This window comes from Schistocerca serialis, chromosome 1, assembly GCF_023864345.2.
Source record: "Schistocerca serialis cubense isolate TAMUIC-IGC-003099 chromosome 1, iqSchSeri2.2, whole genome shotgun sequence".
NCBI classification, from domain to species: domain Eukaryota; kingdom Metazoa; phylum Arthropoda; class Insecta; order Orthoptera; family Acrididae; genus Schistocerca; species Schistocerca serialis.
The window spans coordinates 483487507-483510129 of record NC_064638.1 but is presented as its reverse complement, the minus strand read 5'-3'; the positions used below and the strand labels follow the sequence as shown (position 1 = coordinate 483510129).

Below are 22623 nucleotides of genomic sequence, written 5' to 3'. Positions count from 1 at the left end.
TAAAAGTATTCCACAACAAAGAATTAAGTGAGAGTTTATATGCGACAGCAGTGTTACTGGTTAGGAATGGGCTAGTCTTTTATGATCTTAACACGCTGAGCCAATAAAGTGATAGTATCTAACAAAAATAATCCAACATGGGCTGAGAGTGAAATGGACAATGATTTTTCATTGATGTTAATGATGCAAAATATCTGACAGCTAAACATCCACAAACGAGAAACATTTTTATAGAATAAAAATCCGCTTCAGTTGCTAGTAAATTTTTGCAGGCCCACCGTCTTCCTAGAGTCTCTCTCAGAGATTGGAATCTTTGTTCGTAACATGTAACAACATGGTAACTTACTCAATTTTATAGAGTACCTATGCTGTTTGTTCATTTTATTTTTGTATTTACTTAAGTTGTTGTTTTTCTGCAAACACTTTTCAGGCACAAGTAACTACTGTGCCCATATTAATATACAGGTTGTTTCATTGTCCTAAACTACTGAATCCCTTATCTCCTTTTGTGTCACAGGAAATCACAGGAGGCAAATAAACTTATAAATATTTATATTTGCACACACTCAAACATACAGTTGAAACATTTCATTCACCAGGGTGAGATTCTAACACAAAGTTCAGCACCTACACACAGAATTTAGCTTGTCAACAAAAATCAGCCACATAAAATATTCATTATTTTCTTTCATAAAAAAATTTGAAACTTCATCATGGTGATTTTGGTTCTCATAAATATTAACCAATAAATAATCAAATAAATATTCCAGTGCAATACTAAATCATTCAAAGTCCATAATATGCACACAAATTTCATACCCAGTCTTTACACCTTTAAAAATACATAATTGCATTGTTTCACACATTCACTGTTGTAAGATAATCAAGAACATTTACTATTCTTTTCTCTCGCTATACATCACAATATAACACATTATCTCAAAAGTTACTAACAAGCAGGAACACACACTCCAGTATGGAGTATTATTCTTCCCGTTTATTAGCATCGTCTTGCTCCTCCTTTGTCAGTTAAAAGGCACCTGATCACATTTAGGCAATTGTTTGTCCATTACTGTTTATCTTTGAGTGCTCTCTGTTCAAGTTTATCAGCAGCCAGATATGTCTTTCTTGACATTCTTGCGATGCCAGCGTTGTTCAATAGGATCAAAGCCTCTTTCCACAGCACCATATACTGCCCATTCAGGAGTTGGATGCATATAGTCCTGAAACATTTTTTTTTTTCAACAACACCAGTAGCTGATCAGATAAGACATAAAAGGCAAATCCATCTGAAAATTGTTTATGAAAAGAACAATCTCACTAGCTCAAATCTTGTCACACCTTGTACGACAGCATTAAAATGATCAAGTGTCCTAAAATTTTCAATGAAAACACAAAATAAGAGGAAAACTACAATAGATTCACAGGAAGATGTGGCTGCTGACTAATAACTTATATTAAACACGCATGAACAAGCCACCCTGGTAACAGAAAAACCCACCCAAAAACTTTAGGGAACACGACACTGCACAAAATGTTAAAGGACATACCACACGTGTCACTAACAGTTATAATAGAGGATAATTTGACAAAATGAACAGCTGCCCTTTCGTCTGAATAAAAAATACAGTCTACTAAAACACGGTGAACTGTGATCTGCATACCACATGCAGCAGACACTGGAGGGGCCTCTTGCTGAAGTAAAAATCCATGTGTTAAAGGGCTGTGTCCTATGCAAATATGAGTGAGAAGAATCACATCCCACCTCTGTGGGTGGAAGGAGGTACACCATAGCCGCGTTATGGACTTAACTAGATGCAGCTTACTGTCTGTAATTTCCAGCCACTCTGCTGTCTGTAGATGTGAAACACTGTACCTCAATAGTGAGATGATAGCATTCATTGGGATGTAACACCGAACTAACTGAAGAACATGACATGCCTCCTTGGCTGCTAGATCCGTCATTTCATTCCCCATAATTCCCATGTGGCTTGGCACCATCAGAAAGATACAGCCTGCCCCCCCCCCCCACCCCCCCACCCCCACCCCACCTTTGTGTGTGAATATAAGAAACATTACACTAAAATTTCCCCACATTCATTAAGAATTCTCAAGAATTCAATTGTTGAAATATGCAACATATAAATACACTCACCAATGCAGTAAAGTTTGCTGTTCCATTTGATTCATAAAAGACATTTACCAACTGATGAAATTTTTCATAGTCTATCCAAGTGTGCCAAGTACCATTCACTTTGAACTGAAACAATAGAAATGTTTAATGATCACATTAACGACCTAAATCTCATCTGTGTAGTAGTAGTAGTAGTAGTAGTAGTAGTAGTAACAACCGTAATAAAAAATGTTATTCTCAAAATTGTAGTAGCAATTGCCCTTACCTTTGTATGTGCGATGAGAACACAATTTGAATGTTCATGTTCAGCTGCGATTTCATAGTCTTTAAGGCGGTCAGCAAGTTTTTGTACAAAATTCACAACTTCTTCATGCCAAGGAACATTTTCCATTGTAAGATTACTTGCTTTTGAAGTACCACAGTAAGTTACACCCTGCAAATAAAAATAATAATAATAATGATGATCATTATTCTGCATTTCCACATGTAAAAATTAGAATCAAATACTATGTCAGCAGAAGTACACTTGCTGTATACAAAACTTCCGCTGTGGTTATTCAATGAAAAAGAAAAAAGTGAAGCACAACCTAACAGTGCACTTAAAAATTTTATTACACATACTGTCAACCACAACCAATGAAATAGGTGATCTTGATTTAGCACTGCGGGTCAAATGATTAAAAACACAATGTCTTATGCATTGTCTGCTTACAATTACTTAGGACTACAAACAAGTCCAAAAACTGGTGTAAGAAAGAATACCAAGATATTTTCATAGACTGTGCCACAAATGAATAAAATGGGAGCAGTAACTACAAGAAGAAAACTACTACTACTACTACTACTATTCTATAAACCATTCAATATGAAAATTACGTGCATGTAGTACAAAAAGGGCATTAAAACAAATGAAAACATGGCAGTCACCAAGTTCCACGTTAGGAGTGTTCCAAATTTGTCATGTAACAACCACAAGCTGTAGAGAGATAATAAAGTTAAGAGTATAGCAAGTAACTAACTTTGATTCAGACCACTATCTTGACAAGAATTAAAATGAAACTTATTTTCAATAATACTATTAACAGGAAACCATTCAAAATACCAAAGCAGAGGATAAAACAACTGAATGTAAATCAGGGAATAATATACGACAACCAGTATATGACCATCAGGAAGTAACAGATAAAGATTAGAAAGAACTGGATGCACAACCTGGCACAAAATGCCTCAAAGAATCCAAGCAGCAGCAAATCAGATTCTTTCTTGACAAAAAGAAAAGGCACCTATGGTGGAATGATTAATGTGAAGATGCTTTATGGGAAGTTAAACATGGAAGAAGTTGAACTCTATTAGAGCAAACTTCTAAGAATTCAAGACTCAAAGGAAAAGACCAGACAAAACCTTCATAAATGCTGAGAGAAATTTCAAAGAACATTACTGCAGGAAAATGAACAGAACAACGACATTAACCCTTTGACTACTGGGGACATGTAAACTTGTCGTGCCTCGCCGTTCCCTTGGCGCGCCTGACGTGTATACACGCGGCATTGGGTCTTCCATACAGCGCTAAGGACGTGTTTATGCGTCCCACACCACCAGCCTTCCCACCGTTAGGGACAAGTTTAGGTGCGCTGAGTCACAGCTACCTGAGCGCTACAGACATGTATAAACACACAGCTGTCTTTCTGTTTGTTGCTGTGTTCCCTCTCTGCAGAATTCTACTTAGATTACTGTATTTTTGTCAGTTTTCTTGTTTTTTATGTGAGAAATGTCATGTCACCATGGTTGAACAGATAAAGAAATCCTGGATATGCTCACTAAGAGCGACAGTGAGTGTGAATTATCTGACGTTGCTAACAGTGATGAGTATTCAACAGAATCTCGAAGCTGTAGTCCTCAGCCCTTTACATCAGAGGGGAGAGCAAAAATTACAATCAGCAGCTCCTATGAATCCGAGGATCAGAAAGTGAGAAAAAAAACACGGTTCAGAAAAGAGCATGCTTAAGTGACACATTTGACTGGAAAGAAACTGACTTCCAGCAGTTAAACCACTACATCAAGACTCGAGTTCAGTACACAAAGTCAATTAGATACTGACCCAAGCATTTTTTTTTTTTTTTTTCTTCATTTTTTGTGATATTTATATCTCAAGAACTGTTGCAATTCATTGCAGACGAAACAAATCATTTTTATGTTTACACCAGAGAAAATACTACAGAATCTGTGAATTCTCGACTGTCAAAGTGGAAAGAGACTGGATTTGAGGAAATGTATTGTATTGTTTTGTTGCTGTTTGCCTTCTAATGGCGAAAGTTAAGAAGTTAAAAGTAAGTGATTATTGGTCCAGAGATACACTTTTGAACACAGCAGTTTTCAGTGAAATTATGTCCCAAGACCATATTTGTCTACTTCCGAGAATGTTACACTTCAGTGATAAGTTTGTGAGTACTGGTGGCGACAGCCTATTTAAAAAACGGACGATTGTTGACAAAGTTCGTAAGACGTTTCGTGATTCATTTCGCCCACATCACAAGCTTTGTATAGATGAAAGTCTCTTGCTGTTCAAAAGATGATTATCTTTTAAGCAATTTATTCCAACCAAGCGAAGTAGATTCGGAATAAAGACATTTGTACTGTGTGACTGTCAGAGTGGATATATTTTAGATTTTATTGTATATACAGGCGCAACTACAGATATTGGGTTGCACAATTTAGGAAAAAGGGGCGATGTAGTGGCAACTCTTATGGGACCATATTTGGAACAGAGTCATATTCTATATGTCAAAAATTGGTACTCCAGCCCGGACCTGTTCCTGGAACAGCAGCCGCATGTGGCACTGTTCATAAGAATAAGCGCAACGTGCCAAAACTGCAGAAGAAATTAAAATGAGGAGAAACTGAGTTTAGGTCCATTGACAATGTCCTTGCTATCAAGTGGTGCGATAAGAGAGAGGTGTACATGTTGACCACAAGTCACACAACACAAATGGTTGAAATAGAGAAGACTGATAGAAATACTGGCGAAATAATAAAGAAACCACAATGTATTGTAGATTACAATTCGAGTATGGGTGCAGTCGACCAATGTGACATGTTACTGAGCTCAGTGGGATCAGTGTGTAAGACTGTGAAATGGTAAAAGAAATATTTTTTTCGCATTCTGGATTTGTGCATTGTAAATGCTCATGCTCTCCACTGGTCGGTAACAGGGCGAAAAATTGCACTCGCAGAGTTTCACCTTTCTCTCGTAAGGGAGATTGTAGAAAAATATGCTACAGAACGGAGAAAAGCTGGTAGGGGAAGGGGCTACAATGATGAGAATCCTCTGCGATTCACAGGGAGACATTTTCCAGCTGTTATCATGGGTGAACATTTGCAGAAAAGTATGCTAGCACGCAGATGCGTGGTTTGCACGAAATAGAAAGTGCGCTGGGAAACTAGATACCAATGCAAAACTTGCAACATTCCATTACGTGTTTTAACCTGCTTTGAGACTTATCATACAAAGACGCATTACTAATTATTGGAAACTAAATCTGAGAAAGTTATTGATGCTTCTGACTGAATTACTATTAAAAAAAATTATATACATAAATCTATTTTTAACTTCGCCAGTGCTGGTCCAAAGCCCGGATCGAAAAGAAGGATGGGAAATAGATGCAACAGGTGTAAAATTATTCAAACGAAGCCTGACTTCTTCATATGTAGCAGTTTACTGGCAATTTAATGGACTTGGTGATTGAGATGGCGCAATATCTGTACTGTGACAAATGTTATTACGCCAAATACATTGTGCCAGTATAACAAAACCCATATATTAATCTGCGTACGATTCATTTTATTTATTAACACGCCTTTGATCAACAAGAAACAACATGCCAAAATTAAAATTCTTATCAGTGCAATTTTTCTTGCTACATTGTCTCTGTTGTTAGCCAATATTGAAAATTAAACTCATTGTTCTGGGGAGGGTGGGGGCTTAAAATTTGTTGTTCAAATGAGACTGGCTTTGGAGCATTAACAGAAAATCGTATTTGAAAAAGAAGTATCAAATATACCTTGTTTTATCTTTTCATAAAAATCAACATGTTTTCAAATAATCTGTACACTGAAACTTCCTGGCAGATTAAAATTGCAGATTTAATCCAGGAATTTTCATATCAGTGCACACTCTACTGCAGAGTGAAAATCTCATTCTGCAAACATCCCCCAGACTGTGGCCAAGCCATGTCTCTGCAATATCCTTTCTTTCAGGAGTGCTAGTTCTGCAAGGATCGCAGGAGAGCTTCTGTAAAGTTTGGAAGGTTGGAGACGACGTACTGGCAGAAGTAAAGCTGTGAGGACGGGGCATGAGTCGTGCTTGGGTAGCTCAGTTGGTAGAGAACTTGCCCGCGAGAGGCAAAGGTCCTGAGTTCGAGTCTCAGTCCGGCCCTCAGTTTCAATCTGCCAGGAAGTTTCATATCAACGCACACTCCATTACAGAGTGAAAATCTCATTCTGGAATTTGTAGATTATTGGAAAATAGTAGGGGAATAATAATTTCTATTCCTTATCGTTGTGCAGTCAGTCTATTGCATTCTAAATATCATTTTCAACATACGTTCACACTACTAGTTATGCTAACCCGAAGTTTACATTGTTTTCGGGCCCCGATTTTCATTCCAGTTGTAAAGCTTTGAATGTTTTACAGAGCATAGTTTTTTTTTTAGCAAAATCGGAACGAAAATAACACATGTTTTGAGGTTTTTGTAAAATCTTTATTTTTGCGCTTAATTCATTCAGTACTGAAAAGTGTTATGGAAATGAAACTTTATAGTGAAGAACCTTGTGTTGTTAGGCTGCTACATGTGAAGTTTCACGTTCATCATAGCATTAGTTCGAGAGATGCAAGAAGCCAAACTTCGGAATTTTTTCGGGCACCTATTTTTTCGGCCGATTTACCTAGAATTTTCTCTTTTCATTATTATTCTTAAGAGACTGCATAAAGTTGTACACAGTGGCCAAATTTTTTTTCTTTACAAAAACTATTGCCCAAGATATTACAGCTCGAAGTCTCCAAAAATTCACACTGGCTCTGTGCAAGTCGTATTCGGCTGAGAAATATTCAGCACAGGGCAGGTTGGGCAGCGTGGGCTGAACTGGTCCTGGCGGCGGCTCTGAGGGACAGGCTCGCAGTGCAGGTAAGATGGATTATGCCGCAAGCCACGGCGCCTCAGCACACCAAACAGGTGGCGCACCTCCAGCAGTCAAAGGGTTAAACACAGCTGTCAAACCTTCATTTGAAGTTTTGAGGTTATTCACCAGAAAGAGAGACATAAAAACCCTCAAAAATAGAGTAATATCCATAAACTGCTGAACTGTTGTGGAGCTTCCAAAATTTAACGGGGGGGAGGGGGGGGGGGGGTTGGTTTGGGGGGGGGAGGGGGGGGGGGGCAAAGTCGTGTAACTTTTAGAGACACTATCAACAAATCCATAACACAGAAAGGATACCAGATGTCTGGAGAAAAGCAATCATTCAGCCATTACACAACAGAAGGGACAAAATAAACATCAACAACCAAATAGGCTTGTCTTCTATTGTAATACAATATAATCTCCAAAGCACAGCAGAAGAGAGTCAATTGTCGCACAGCTCAGCAACTAAGAGAGTAATAAGCACCATTCAGGAAATGACAGGCATGTACAGACATATTTTCACCACCAACACCTTGATGAAAATCAAAATGATGTCAGGAGGTAAGAAGGCAATCATGACATTTGTTGATTTTAAGGAGGTCCATAGATGAAGACACACTTATAAATGTGCTGAAAGAGATTGGAATAGATTACAAGAAAAGAGCACTTATAAAACAAACACACAACCAACATTTAAATTGTAGGAGAATTATCTCAACCATCTGAAATCTAAAGAGAAGAAGGTGGTTTCTCACTAAATGATTTTAAAAGTGTCATGGAGAAAATAATCCAAGAATGGAAAAAGAAATTATTTGACACTACCCCAAACAGATTCAGATGTGGTTATCAAAATGTCTCACCTGCACAAATGATCTAACATTTTTCGTATAAAATCTGGACATTGCAAACAAGCAGCAGAAGAACCAAATGATACAGAAAAGAAGACAAGACGGCAAATTTCTTTTGGAAAGAGAGAGGCAGTACTTGTACATCAATGCTACAATGAAGATAATGTATAACGACATTAAAAGAACACAGTAGTTCAAGTTCCTTAGTGAGATTCTCTTGCCTAACATCAATGAGAAGGCAGCATATGAAGAAAGAGTCAAAGATGGAGACAACATTGCAACTATGCCAGAGCATTTAAAAATCCAAATCCCTATCTTAGCATAAAAATCAAACATTTCAGTACATGGTTAAGCCCGATCATTAATATGCAACGAACAACTGCCAGTGATTACTTCTAAGGACATTTTAAATAATCAAAACAGAAAGGGCTGCAAATAAGATTTTGACTTACCAAGGGAACAGAATGATACAAGTCCCATGGGGAAAAGTACATCAGGATCTAGAGATGTTTGGTATCAGTGAAAAAGATATGGGAACCAGAAAGAGGTTCAGAGCAAAAATAGGGGGAGTGGTGGGTCTATCGGGGAGAGAGAGAGAGAGAGAGAGAGAGAGAGCGCATGTGTGCGCCCTGGGTGCCCGCGTGCAGGCACCTCAGGTCAACCACCGCCTGGCCAGTGGAGGGTAGGGGATAAATAAAAAGGCAGATGGTTCCACTACTATCTCCATATTCTTTAGTACAAATAGAAAAGAATAAGACGCTATTGCTCTAAAAACACCTTGAATTGTACTGTTACCAAATCACATTATGTGATCAGAAGTAACCAAATGAACACAAAAAAATGTACTTTCAATTTATTCACATTTTCAAAATATCTGTTGGCTTATATTGCCAAACACACATTCAACACCTCTGTGTCCCCTTCATTCCCACAAACATATTGCTCATTTCAAGAGTAATGATTGTATAAGGACTGGCTGCCTGTTCTTCACAGAAGGGCTGGTATATGGACAAGGAACATCCCTACGGTAAAGCGGTACTTTTTTTTTAATAACAGGGTGTATACGCGGACAAGGAAAAAAAAATTCCCAGATTTCCCAGTTAAAAACACACTTTCTCCTGGGTGAAAACACACTTTTTCTGTCTTAAGTGACAGTATATTTTCCCTTGGAACTGCAAAAATTATCAATCCTTTGAATGGTTATCATTTTGGACACGGGCGTAGAATTTCCCGGCACTTTAGAAAACGAAACTCAGGGAAAAGGACACATTTTGGAAATATCTTTGATGTGCAGCAACATGTACGCTGCGTATTTTCTTATTACGAAAGTATACATTAGAATTCCACCAAACACGGCATGTTACTTTCCAAATCACTGAAATCGAGATTGCGATGCACTTTTGTAAGCCAGTCGTAGCTCATGTCACGTGATCTCACCAGCTGATGACAGTGAATATTCAGAGCATAGGACGCATGATGTAGTCAGCCAATAGCAACATCACTGTTAAGCAGCGGTAACACACAAGTTAATGGTTGAAATTAATATACACAGTGTTGCTACATGAAAAGCAAAGCTTTCATATATAATATTGGTCTCCATATAATGTTGACTTTTTTGCGCATGTTACACTTTAAGATATATCACACAAATGTGCCAGTAAAATTTTTAATAATCACATAAAATGTCCGATCTTCAGGGTTCGAAATTCTTCTAAATGGCTCATCATCAAAGAGTTGATTTTTAAATGAGAGACAAACGTTCATGTGATTTAAGAAATTCATGGTACATTCTCGCCATAGACCAACTTACGTTAAAGGATATTTACTTTGAAATTAACGCTTTTCAAATCAGCATTTGCAATATTTTTCCGCGTCCAGTTAGAAATAGGTTCGTTTCAACAGTTGCCAAGAGCGCCAGGTAACAGGCGACACTGTGCTTGCACAGCTACCATGACGTAGGAAGCCCGTATGTACGTACATGTAAAACATTAAAAGATCTTACATTACGTTGTAAAAGCAGCAAGACATCACAGGGTACTCCAAGAGCATCGGAATTTCGTGAACCATACTAAAATATGCACGTTTAAACTGCAACTTAAAGTACACATTCGTATGTTCAGATTCCCAATGAAGTAGACCTCGACCTGATATTAAGCTTTTCAGTATGGTTTTCGGGGTGAAAATTTTGGTGGAGCACCATACATCATGTTTGGTTCTTTATTATGGCATAATGCCACACGTGCTAGAAGATGAAAACATGCACCTGAAACGCAGCGAACAGTTGAAACTAGCCAGTACTGTGGAATTAAAAATTTAGTTTCAAATACATTGAATGCCTCTGCGAAAAAGGTTAATGAAAGCCAAATTTCTTGAGCAAACAGAAAAAAATAATAATCCTTCAGGGTATCAGACCGCATCGTCATAATTTAAAATGCGCCAACGTTTCGGCCAGCGTTGCAGCTAGCCTTCATCAGGGCCTTACGTTAACTGCTAAATGAACACACTTGGTTCCTTAAATAGCTGCACGAGAAAACCGTGTCGTTACTTGATTGGCTGTAAAAGGAGGAGGAGGAGGGGTGAAAGGTATGCTTTATTGGTGTTTCCTTTATTATCTGTCATTGGCTGAAATAGCTGTTTTCTATTGGTCTTTATATTAATCCACCCCATTGGAGGAGACGGACGAATAGCGAACAGGTGATGGCTGTGACGTCACTCTGTTTCCATGCTGTCCAGAAGCCGGCTGCAGCGTGCCATTGCTTTGTGTGCTCGCGACCACCACTGCGGCTCTCCGCATGTCTGCATGGGCCGCCACGGCTCTGCCGCCGCTCCGTAGCCCTGCTATTGCAGGCAGCCAAGAACTCGGAAGCTTGTACCCATCCTCTCTATTCATGTTGGCGGGTCTTTTGGCTATTTCTATCGCCTCTCTAATCTTTCTTTTGAAAGTGAGAGGCTGTTTCGCCAGGACGCGGGCTTCTTGAAAAAATATTGGTTTCCCACACTCGTCTCGGTGTTCCGCCACTGCTGACTTAGTGTGTTGTTTCAGGCGGATATATCTTTCATGTTCCGAGAGCCGTGTGCTAATCGGACGTCCCGTCTCACCTATGTAGACTAATCCACACGCACAACCAATTTCATACACGCCAGCTGTGTGTAGTTTGTCAACTGCATACTTGGTAGAACCGAGCAGGTCTGATATTTTGTTTCTGCTTCGGAAAATTGGTTTGATGTCGGCTTTTCGTAGAATTTTGCCAATACGTTCGGTGACCCCTTGTACGTATGGTAACACAGCAATGCTCTGTGCCTCCTTCTCCTCTTCCCTATTAGTCTTCTCCCTTGTCGACATGGTGCTGTCTATCATCTGCTTCCCATAGCCATTAGTTCCGAAGATGGACCTGAGGCGTTCAAGTTCTGTCTTCAGATGTTCGTCGTCACTTATCCTGTACGCTCTCTTCGTTAGCGTGTACAGGGCGGACTTTTTCTGCGTGGGGTGATGGGGTAGCAGTTAACGTAAGGCCCTGATGAAGGCTAGCTGCAACGCTGGCCGAAACGTTGGCGCATTTTAAATTATGACGATGCGTTCTGATACCCTGAAGAATTTTATTGAAGAAGACAATGGCCGCGGAACCCTACGCTTACAGAAAAAAATAACTTCATTGTTCTGCAAGGCGATTAATGCTTGACTGTCAGAAAGGTGGAAATAAAATAAAATCTGAAACTAATAACATATTTTAGTCTTCCGTAACGAAGGGGAAACAGCAAGATCACTAAATGTAAATACGGGTCACGTGGAGACTACCCACAACAACTCGGGCTGCTCTGCGCATCAGCCCCAGATGTACGATATTTGCGAACCAGGTCAAAAATCAAAAATGTGTGCATCTTGTAGGGCACATCATTCTGAAAAGTTTGAAACATAAAACATATGTGTTCGAGAAAATGTAAGACATGTTATTTGGTCTTAAGTGTGCCAAAGTGCAGTGCAACACCTCTTCATACAGCATTCTTCTATAACACATCACGGTATTTCGCTCTGTGGAATTGAAATGCATATATTTTGTAATGGATGCCATCAAACTATATTCAGGACAGTGGAAATTGAAATGTTCTGTGGTGCCTCTCCTGCTCCCAGTCGGCCGGTTTGACAGCCTCCCCCTCTATTTATTTATTTATTTATTTTTTACTCACCATTAATAGTGGATGGGATTATTTGTAATGGGAGAACAAGAACTCTTCAGAAAATTTGCACTCTTTATTGTCTATTAGCTAATAACTTGCTGTTTTGTGTGACATAAAATGAGATATAGGATACATAAAACCAATATAGACAAGAGACAAGCAAGAAAGTACACATTTCTTCAATCCTTACCTCCTAGAATTTTTTTTCTCTCTAATCTTTTCACAGCTTTATGTGGCGTGCTTTCCTTTCTGTGCAAGAATGTCTTACCTCACCAAAGTTCGTCAAACGTTTTGCTACATGAAAAAATCGAAATTTCGTTATCTAATACTGAAAAAGCTGTTAATACAAATAATACCCAAGACTGGTGCGGTTTCTCGATCTGATTACGTCTATTTTGTCACTGTATGCTAGATAAAACAAAACAGGCCTTTCTAATATTGCAGCAATTTTGTAACACACACCAAATAAGCGAGACTGTTTTGGCACAAATGGTTATTTTTATAACACGACAGAATATAATTCATGAAGTACCAATATCAAATGCCTATTAGGCCTACTACAAGCAAAAAGTTTTCCGTTAGGAAATTATTTTACGTTTTATTCATACGCACCAGTTTCTCAAGCATGAGATCGAATAGTAGTATTACGAAATTTTCATATACATTTGGAATCGTCTTATTCTCCCATAATTTGTGCGATGTCCCAGTTTCTTCTGCTTCCTCGTTGTAACAATCTTGTCATTATCAATTCTGTAGCTATTCCTGCCACTGTCAAAATTTGTTCGCCGATTAACTTCACTAACCCGGCCGGACTCACCAGTTTAGTTACCCTGCGATTATTCTACAGCTAGGTGTTGTTACATATTCGTACAAAACGTTTTCTGCATAGCTTCCAAAATAGGACTTAAGCGGCTGATAGCCGGGTACTGTACAACTGGTCCTTACTAGTGTAGCAATCTGGCCAAAAATTTTCTGTAAAAATTTCATTTTCTTGCACACAAGAAGAAGATAATACGTAATTTTTCTCACTTGTTGTTCCTGTAGTCATTTATTTCCATTCTGGTAGAATGAATCTATGGATTTTGCTAGTAATTATAATAACACTAATCATTCGGAAACCCAATCAACCACATAATATGACAGCGATTGGCATTCATCTGTTCGGCTTTACTCAGCTCAGCTCATATTTCAAAAATCAACTAATGATTCATTCAGAAATGAACTTACAACGTGTTTAAATGTACGAAAACCAACAAGGATGCGGTTCAAAATCATATAAATGATCGATAGATCAACGTGCGCTGGATGCTAGGCGCTTTGTGAAACAAGTTTTTTTTCCTCGAGAATATGAATTTGGCGCCCCCTTTTCCCGGTAGCATCTACCTGCTTGCTGCGACTGCTTGTACAGCCAACAGCCACATTCCTGTAGCCAGAAGGGGGAGAATCTACTACTCAAAGGCAACTCAACAGTGCACGTGCATGAGCCTGCTCGTAACTGCTAACACGAATCAAATGTAAACAGTTGTGACCTCATGCTCATCAGAGGGAATTTGTTGTTGCATAGTCTTCCTAAAGCCTTTGACACAGTTGCTGTTGGCAGACACTTGCATGAGGACCATGTGTCGTCGTATATGGCGCATTTCCTTTACAATTTAAATAATTTTCCTTTTTTTCTCGTTTATGTTTTATTGTTGAAGTATTATTCTGCAGTAGCGGGATACAGTAATATCCTTTGCTAGAGTAACAGTTCTTACCAGTCAAAATTACAAAAATTTAACTGAAAACTACAAGAATGAAAAATTCTCGGAATTCTAAAAAATTCCCGGGTTTTTCCCGGTTTTCTCCCGGATGAAAAAATTCATGGGTTTTTCCCGGATCTCCAGGGTCGTGTACACCCTAAATGATCTCTCTTCAGTCCTAACTACACTGTCCAATCATTTTATTGTGATAACCTGTCAAAAGCCCAAATAATCACCTTTTTGTAGTACAGAACACTGTGTCAATGAGGTTCTGGAAGGTACCGAAAGGAATGTGGAGCTATGCAAACTCCAGTGTCCTGCCCTGATGCACTATGTTTCTCAGTTGAGGACCATGTTACAGACAGCCTGATCAAGTTGGTTAACAATTGCATGTCTATTCACAGGTATAAATCTCCATGGCTGTCGTTCACCTGTTATCTATGGCCTGTGGTGCACCACAGTTGGCATGGTTCTGGATAGAGCAATTTTGCCACATATGGTGTACTTTAACAACGGTGGTATGCCCTTCTGGTTGTCAGATAAATAATTCAATTTCTGCATACCAATAATGGTTGCACTGTTTTCTGCATCCACCCCCCACCCCCCAAACACTTTGTTGGCTTTCCACTGCTAGTGCTGCCACCTGCCATCTATGTGAAGTCACTGTATACTGACGATGAACATAGGCAGAGGTCACATTAATGTGACTGAACCATGTAGTTTGATTTCTCAAGCTGAAATGTGCACTATACAGTTTCTCACTGGTTAAAAGTAAGAACATTGTCAGATCATTTTTGTAAGCTTCACAATGCCACACACAGGAGTGAAAATTTCAACTCATTCACATGACAGCAAGACGCCATAAACAGCCTCCTCTAAAAGCTTCACAGTAGTCATTTTGGAAGGAATGAAATTGGGATCTAACATCTTGCCATCTAAAAGTTCATTAGAAGTGGAGCGAAGGTATAAACTTGATTTTGTGAAGAATGAGAAACAAAAGCAGTCATGATCTATCAAAGGAAATATACTTGCATCGTCTCTGAGGAAAACACCACTTTGCTCACAGAGATGAGTTCATATAGGCAGATCACTTGTGTACAACTTAAATGAAAGAATAAGATATTTTGGCTCAATACATCTGCTTTTGAGAAAACCACTTCAGTTCTTGATAATCAATCATTCAAAATTGACAGAATTGGAAGACAATTGAAACTGGTGTAATTTTCATCAGCACATATGGGGTTTGCAAATGCACTTTTTCCTAGGAACTGAGGAAAGAAACTTTTACAACTGACATGTATGAGCATATAAGGTATACACTGCTCATAGAAACTGCTGCTAGTGTAACGACTAAGGCTGAGGAAAAGAGAACCTGCAACCTGCATTTGATTCACAAATGTGTTCCATATATATTTTACATGTCCTCAATGAAACAACTAGATGAATGGTACTTGTCATATCATGATTGCTTTACTTACCTTATAAACCCAAAACTATACGCCCATATGCCTGACATCAGTCAGTTGTAGAATTTTGAAACATATTTTATACTTGTGTATTATGATATGTCTGGAGGTCGAAAATCTCCTCGGTGCGAATCAACATGGCTTCTGAAAACAACGATCATGTGAAACGCATCTAGTTCTGTTCATTCAAGAGACCCAGAAAGCAGTAGACAAAGGTACCCAGACAGATGCCGTGTTCATTGGCTTGCGGAAGGCATTTGATACAATTCCACATTGCGAATAATGAACAAAATATCAGCGTACAAATACCAAACTAACTGTATGATTGCACTCAGGAACACAGCCTGTCATTCTCAACAGAGAGAAGTATTCAGAAATAAAAGTAACTTTGGGAGTGTCACAAGGGAGTTTTATAGGACCATTACTTTTCACAATACATATATAAATGATCTAGTACATAACGCAAGTTCCATGAGGCATTCCCTGGGTGGTGGTGATGTTCACAGAGAAGACACAACACTACTTTTCACAATATGTATATAAGACGTAGCAGATAATGCAAGTTCCACAAATTTAAAAAGAATTAGCAACACTAGAAAGTTTAACAAAATGCAGAAAGACATGCAGAGGATCAACACATGGTGCAGGGAATGATAGCTGACCCTCAACAAACAAATGTAACAAATTGAGAATACTTAAGACAGACAGACTCTTTATTGTACGATTTCACAATTTCAGAACAATTACTGCAAGCTGTTACTTCCATAAAATATCTATGAGCACACATATGGAGTGATTTGGAGTGGAATGACCACATAAAATTAGCCATGAGTAAGGCAGATGCCCCACAGATTCATTGGAAGAATCCTCAGGAAATGCAGTCCATCAACAAAGGAAGTTAACTTACAAAACATTCATTCGACTAATACGTGAATACTGCTCATCAGTGTGCGATCCATACCAGATACGATTGATAGAGGAAACAGAAGATCCAAAGAGCAGCAGCTCATTTCATTATAGGTTAATTTAGTAAGCATGAAAGAGTCACAAAGACGACCAACCAACTCCGGTGTCAGATGCTGCACAAGAGGCGTTCTGCATCACACCATGTTTTACTGTTAAAGTTCCGATAGTGTGCATTTCTAGGTAAGTAAAAACATGCATTGCTCCCTATTACATAGGTCTCGCAAAAAGACCACGAAGATAAAATTAGAGATTTGAGCTCGTACAGAGGATTACCACCAATCTTTCTTCCTGCAAACTGTTAGCGACAGATGCAGGGAAGCGGTAGTGACAGTTATATACAAAGTACCCTCTGCCACACATCACAAAGTTGCTTGCAGAGCATAGGTGTAAATGTAGATGTAGATCCCTCCCATCCCTACCAATTCTGATATGGAAAAAAGCCAGATGCTTTGGTCATTATACCAGTGGCACTTCAGTAAACAGTGTTTGCATTATGGCAACATAAGCATCATTTGTGATAGTCACTTTCATCGATTTCTGGAAAATAATGGGTGGTTTCCTCAAAAACATAAGGATATTAAACACAAATATCTTTTGAGTCTTTCATTTTAGGCTGTACACAAGCAACCTGCCAAATATGAGCCACATTTGTTGGTCATATCTGAGGCCTTCCCCTTGTCAGTGTAGTCACTGTGGAGACACGTATATTAAATTATGTATTATATCATGTTGTTCAGTACGACTTACTCAGTAGCTATACACTGCCGTCAAACCATTATGAGAAGTATCATGAATCTTAATTGAATGAAGGTCTTCCCACTATTCCAAAATCATATGACATCATTACACATGCCACGAGAGTCAACGCCAAGCACTTACAAGTGGCCAGTTTGCACAAAAAAGCATTATTGCATCTACCACAGAGAAGAGTGCAGTCTAGGAACAAATACTGACACAAAGCAACATTCTTTGATTATGGTAGTCACAATATTGCCAGCTTGTCAGTACTAAACAATGAATTTATAACTGAGTCATTCTCCCACTGAACTATTCACAAACAACACAGGAAAGGGGGGAAAGAAAGTTGTATACAAATTACCCTCCACCATACACCGCAAGGTTGCTTGCAGAGTACAGATGTAGATGTAGAAATTTTTGAGCTTCACATATGTACTTTTTTTGCCATGTGGTATTGAAAATGCACCTCTGCCCAAAGATGTATTGAAACAGGAGATGTCACAATGTTAAATGTCTTTCTTGGGTTGTACATGAATACTCTCATTTTTTTTTATGCCTGGAAATACTGGAGGTATCAATGATAATGGACTATTTCATCCATTAACCACATTACTGTAGCAAGTATTTGACATGGAAGATATAAAAACTAACTGATACTTTTAATATGTAGTGTAGTGGAAATCTATCATAATAAACTTGACCTGAGACAGTACTAGGTACTAGAATCCTAAACAAAATAAGAGATTGTGCTACAAGATGCATCATGGCACGAAAAAGTCTAGTTCTGAACTATTCTATGTATCCACCATTTGTCTGAACTACTCTCTTCCAGTCTACACTATAGTTATACTGCAGTGGTGACAATCCACTCATCCTCATCTGCAGTGAACTTTGTGGTTGGACTGGTAATAGGAAGGTGAAGAAAGGGCCAATAGCTGTAATATACCTGCCACCGCCCCCCCCCCCCCCCCACCTCTAACAAATACAGGTCTGACAAGGGGAAGAACTCAAACACAGCCAATCGATTCTGTTTATAGTTAGTAGGTCCCTTGTGTACAACCTACAATGAAAGACACAGATATTTTCGTTCAGCACCTTCCCACTTTTGAGAAACCCACCCTTCAAATTCACGATGTGCAATCAACTCAAAACGGAGGATTGACAAATTAAAATTGAGCATTTTTCATCATCATATATTGGGTACGCAAATGCATATTTTCCTAGAAAGAAACTTTTACGATTGCCACTTATGTACCCATAACGCAAACACTGTTGAAAGAAAGCACCACTGGCATAATGACCAAGGCATCTGGCTGTGTTCGACTGCCGAATGCTTTCTGCAGTTCCCATCCCCGCATTAAACTTGCACAACCAGGTAGACACAATAATGATTCACAGCATAATTCATAATCAGCATTCAACACTAATTTTTCATGTGATGTTATCAAATGCAAGGAACACATCAAAATTCCCAAAAAAAAGAAATATTTTAAAATGTAAATCAAGTCTTTTTCCACCAAATCTTTGGAAGAAACTATTTACTTGTGTGAAGACTGAATTCATTAATGTTCTTCGTGCTGCGAGTATATTTGCTTTCAATTTTTATATGAGAAGTACCATCCATTTCTTTGTTCAAATGACAGTGGGGATATGTAACAGAGCGCGTGAAAGTGACCTTGCAAAGTGGCTCAAATTAAAATTTTAATTCTTTATTAATCGAAGTTGTTTGAGAAATTTATTTACCTATCTCCTTACTATTCCTTCTTGATTTATTTACCTTCCCAATTCTTTTACTCCTAGCTATTTCAATATGAACTACACATAAAAAAAAGCTTGCAGAAAGCATTTGGGAACCTGGCACAGATTCTCTGTCCCTCAGCCACACACTCATCTCCACACCAGTAGCGCTTTTGCCAGACAGCGTTTACTTTGTGTGCACCCTAAGCAGCAGTCGTAAAAGTTTCTGTGCTCAATTTCTAGAAAATATTATTGCAGACTTGTCATGTGATGATAAAATATGCTCTATTTTCAATTATGTACTGATCCCGTCAAATTTTAGTCAATTGCACACTGTGACCTTTAGGTACATCATACAAATACCTTTTATGTTTCCCATTATGAAACTAGCTACTACCAAAAATATTGTTACGTTACCGATAACTCAAATTGCTTTCACTTTCAGTTCACTGGCACCTTAGACTGCAATGACGCACCATAGGCTAGATAGTGTTCAAAGTTTGTGATGGTGGGGTAGGAGGTTGGTTGGTTAGTTGGTTGGTTTAAAGGGGGGGGGAGGAGGAGGAGAAGAAGAAAGGGACAAGATTGCGAGGTCATTGGTCCCCCGTTCCCAGCAGAACAACTACCCAAGGGAAAGAAGAAAACAAAGAAGATGTACAGCACAATAACAGGAGAAAGGAAGAACAAGAAGAACGACAGAAGGACAACAAACACTACAATGGACAAAACAGGACAAGAAAACCACAGAGACATGCAAGAAACAGGGAGAACAGATTAAAAACAAGAAAGTAGATTACCATGGCTGGCTGACCATAAGAATAAAAGAGGAGAAGCCAGCCACTCTGCAACACATTAAAACCTCCACTCTAAAAAGCCCTATGGTGAAAGACACAGAGGGACAAAGGACATGTGCTAAAACTCAGATCAAATGATAAAACCCTCCCCCACAAATAAAACGTAAAAACTAAAGCTGCTGTTGAGGCATTGTCACCCAACACTGAAGGCAGGGTGCTGGGAAAGTTAAAAGTCCGCCGCAGAGCGGCTAAAAGTGGGCAGCCCAGCAAGAGGTGGACAACTGTCATTTGGGAGCCACAGCGACACTGAGGTGGGTCCTCGCAAAGGAGGAGGTAACCATGTGTGAGCCACATATGGCCAATGCAGAGCTGACAAAAGACAACTGATTCCCTGCAAGAAGCCCGCAGGAAAGACTTCCACACATTCACAGCCTCCTTAATGACACACAGTTTGTTGTGCATACTGTTATGCCACTCCGTCTCCCAAAGCCTATAAAAACCTTGCGGCCTAAGACAGAATGCAGGTCAGTTTCAGAGAGGCCCATCTTCAAGAGTGGTTTCTGTGTAGCCTGTTTGGTCAGCCTGTCAGCAATTTCGTTGCCTGGGATTCCGATATGTCCTAGGGTCCACACAAACACCACTGAATGACTGGACCGATCCAGGGCAGAGAGGGACTGCTGGATGTTCGCTACCGAAGGATGGTGAGAATAGCACTGGTCAATAACTTGTAAGCTGCTCAGGGAGTAAGAACAGAAGGAATGACTCACCAGAACAGGAAAGGATGTGCTGAAGTGCACGAGATATGGCCAAAAGCTCTGCAGTGAATACACTGCAACCAGTGGGCAAGGAATGGTGTTCAATATGGCCTCTGTGGACATAGGCGAAGCCAACGTTACCATCAGCCATCGAGCCGTCGGTGTAAACAACTTCAGAGCCCAGGAACACATCAAGAATCAAGAGGAAGTGACAGTGGAGAACGGTGGGGTTAACAGAGTCCTTAGGTCCATGCAAAAGGTCCAGACGAAACTTCAGTCGAGGTGTACACCGTGGAGGTATACGTGAATCAGGGTGTATGCACAAACAAGGAAAAAAAATCCTAGATTTTTCCTGGGTTTCCCAGTTAAAAATACACTTTCTCCCGGACGAAAATGCACCTTTTCTGTGTTACATGACAGGATACTTTCCCTCTGACCTGTAAAACTTATCAATCCTTTGAAGGGTTAAGGTTTCATTCATCAGCTTGAAATTCCCAGCACATTAGTAAACGACCGCGAGCGCGGAAAAAAAAATTATGTGCAGCCACAAGTACGCTGCATATTTTCATATTACAAAAGTGTAAATTCGAATTCCGCCAAACTTGTCAAGTTAGTTTCCAAAGCACTGAAATCAAGATTGCGATGCGCTTTTGTAAGGCAATCATAGCTCATGCCACATGATCTCGCCAGCCAATGAAAGCAGGTACTCTGAGCACGGAACATGTGGTGATGTCGGTCAACACCAACATCACTGTTAAACAGCGCGAACAGATGAGTAGGAAAAGTTAATGGTTTAAATTAATATACAAGTGTGGCTGCAAGAGAAGCTATGCTTTCACATATAAGACTGGTCTCGAAGATCAATTAGGCACCAGAAAAGCTAAGGTTCACATATAAATTGGTCTTTTTTTTCGCGCGTTACACTTCAAGATACATCACACAAATCCGCCAGTAAAATTTTAAGTTTTAAACGAGAGTCAAACGGTCTACGATTTAAGAAATTCATTGCACATTCTCATACACAACATAATTCATCATGCGTAAAAGGTTATTTACACTGACAGTGGCGCTTTTCAAACCATCATTCGCAATATTTTCCCACGAGCTATTAGAAACAGGTTCATTTAATCAATTGCCATTGACTGCCAGAAAAACAGTTGTTACTGCCATAGGCAGCCTGTATGTTTGTACGTTTAAAACATTACGGGAATGTACATAACGTAATAAAAGAAACAGGACATCAGATGATAATTCAATAGCGTCAGAATTTCGTAAACCATACTAAAATACCCAATTCAGTGCAGAGTGTACATTCGTATGACCAGATTCACAATGAAGTAGGCCCCAACCTGATGTTAAGCTTTTCAGTGTGGTTTTCAGGCTGTAAATTTTCAATACTGCATTACCTAGTGTTTGGTTCTTTATTATTGTGGCATCAAATGGAATAAAGACTTGCACTTGGCAGCCGGACTTCCCCGAATAGGGGCCTCTGGGCAAACAACGCCATATGTTTTCATTTCATGTTATCAATAATGCCATACATGCAGGAAGATGAAAACGTGTACTTGAAACTGGTCAATAGTATGGAATGAAACACTTTGTTTCAAATTAATTGACTGCCTCAGCGGAAAAGATTAATGACAACCAAATTTCTTGAGCAAACCGACAAAAATAACTTCATCTACATCTACATTCATACTCCGCAATCCACCATACGGTGCGTGGCGGAGGGTACCTCGTACCACAACTAGCATCTTCTCTCCCTGTTCCAACCCCAAACAGAACGAGGGAAAAATGACTGTCTATATGCCTCTGTACGAGTCCTAATCTCTCTTATCTTATATTTGTGGTATTTCCGTGAAATTTAAGTTGGTGGCAGTAAAATTCTACTGCAGACAGCCTCAACTGCTGGTTCTCTAAATTTCCTCAGTATCGATTCACGAAAAGAATGCCTCCTTTCCTCTAGAGACTCCCACCAGAGTTGCTGAAGCATTTCCGTAACACTCCCGTGATGATCAAACCTACCAGTAACAAATATAGCAGCCCGCCTCTGAATTGCCTCCGTGTCCTCCCTCAATCCGACCTGATAGGGATC

General features: G+C 39.3%; 1 protein-coding gene across 2 annotated transcripts in view; it reads right to left on the bottom strand.

Moving 5' to 3' along the window:
• Positions 1-535: 535 nt before the first annotated feature.
• The window catches only part of LOC126473661 (S-adenosyl-L-methionine-dependent tRNA 4-demethylwyosine synthase TYW1-like), a 90366-nt gene continuing 68278 nt past the window's right edge, over positions 536-22623 (bottom strand). For both annotated transcript variants that reach the window (XM_050100897.1, XM_050100905.1), the window contains exons 10-12: positions 2400-2567; positions 2156-2260; positions 536-1223 (exon numbers count right to left, since the gene is read on the bottom strand). In XM_050100897.1, coding sequence (XP_049956854.1) covers positions 1107-1223; positions 2156-2260; positions 2400-2567 — 390 coding nt within the window. In that variant the 3' untranslated portion in view covers positions 536-1106. The remainder of the gene's footprint in view (positions 1224-2155; positions 2261-2399; positions 2568-22623) is intronic.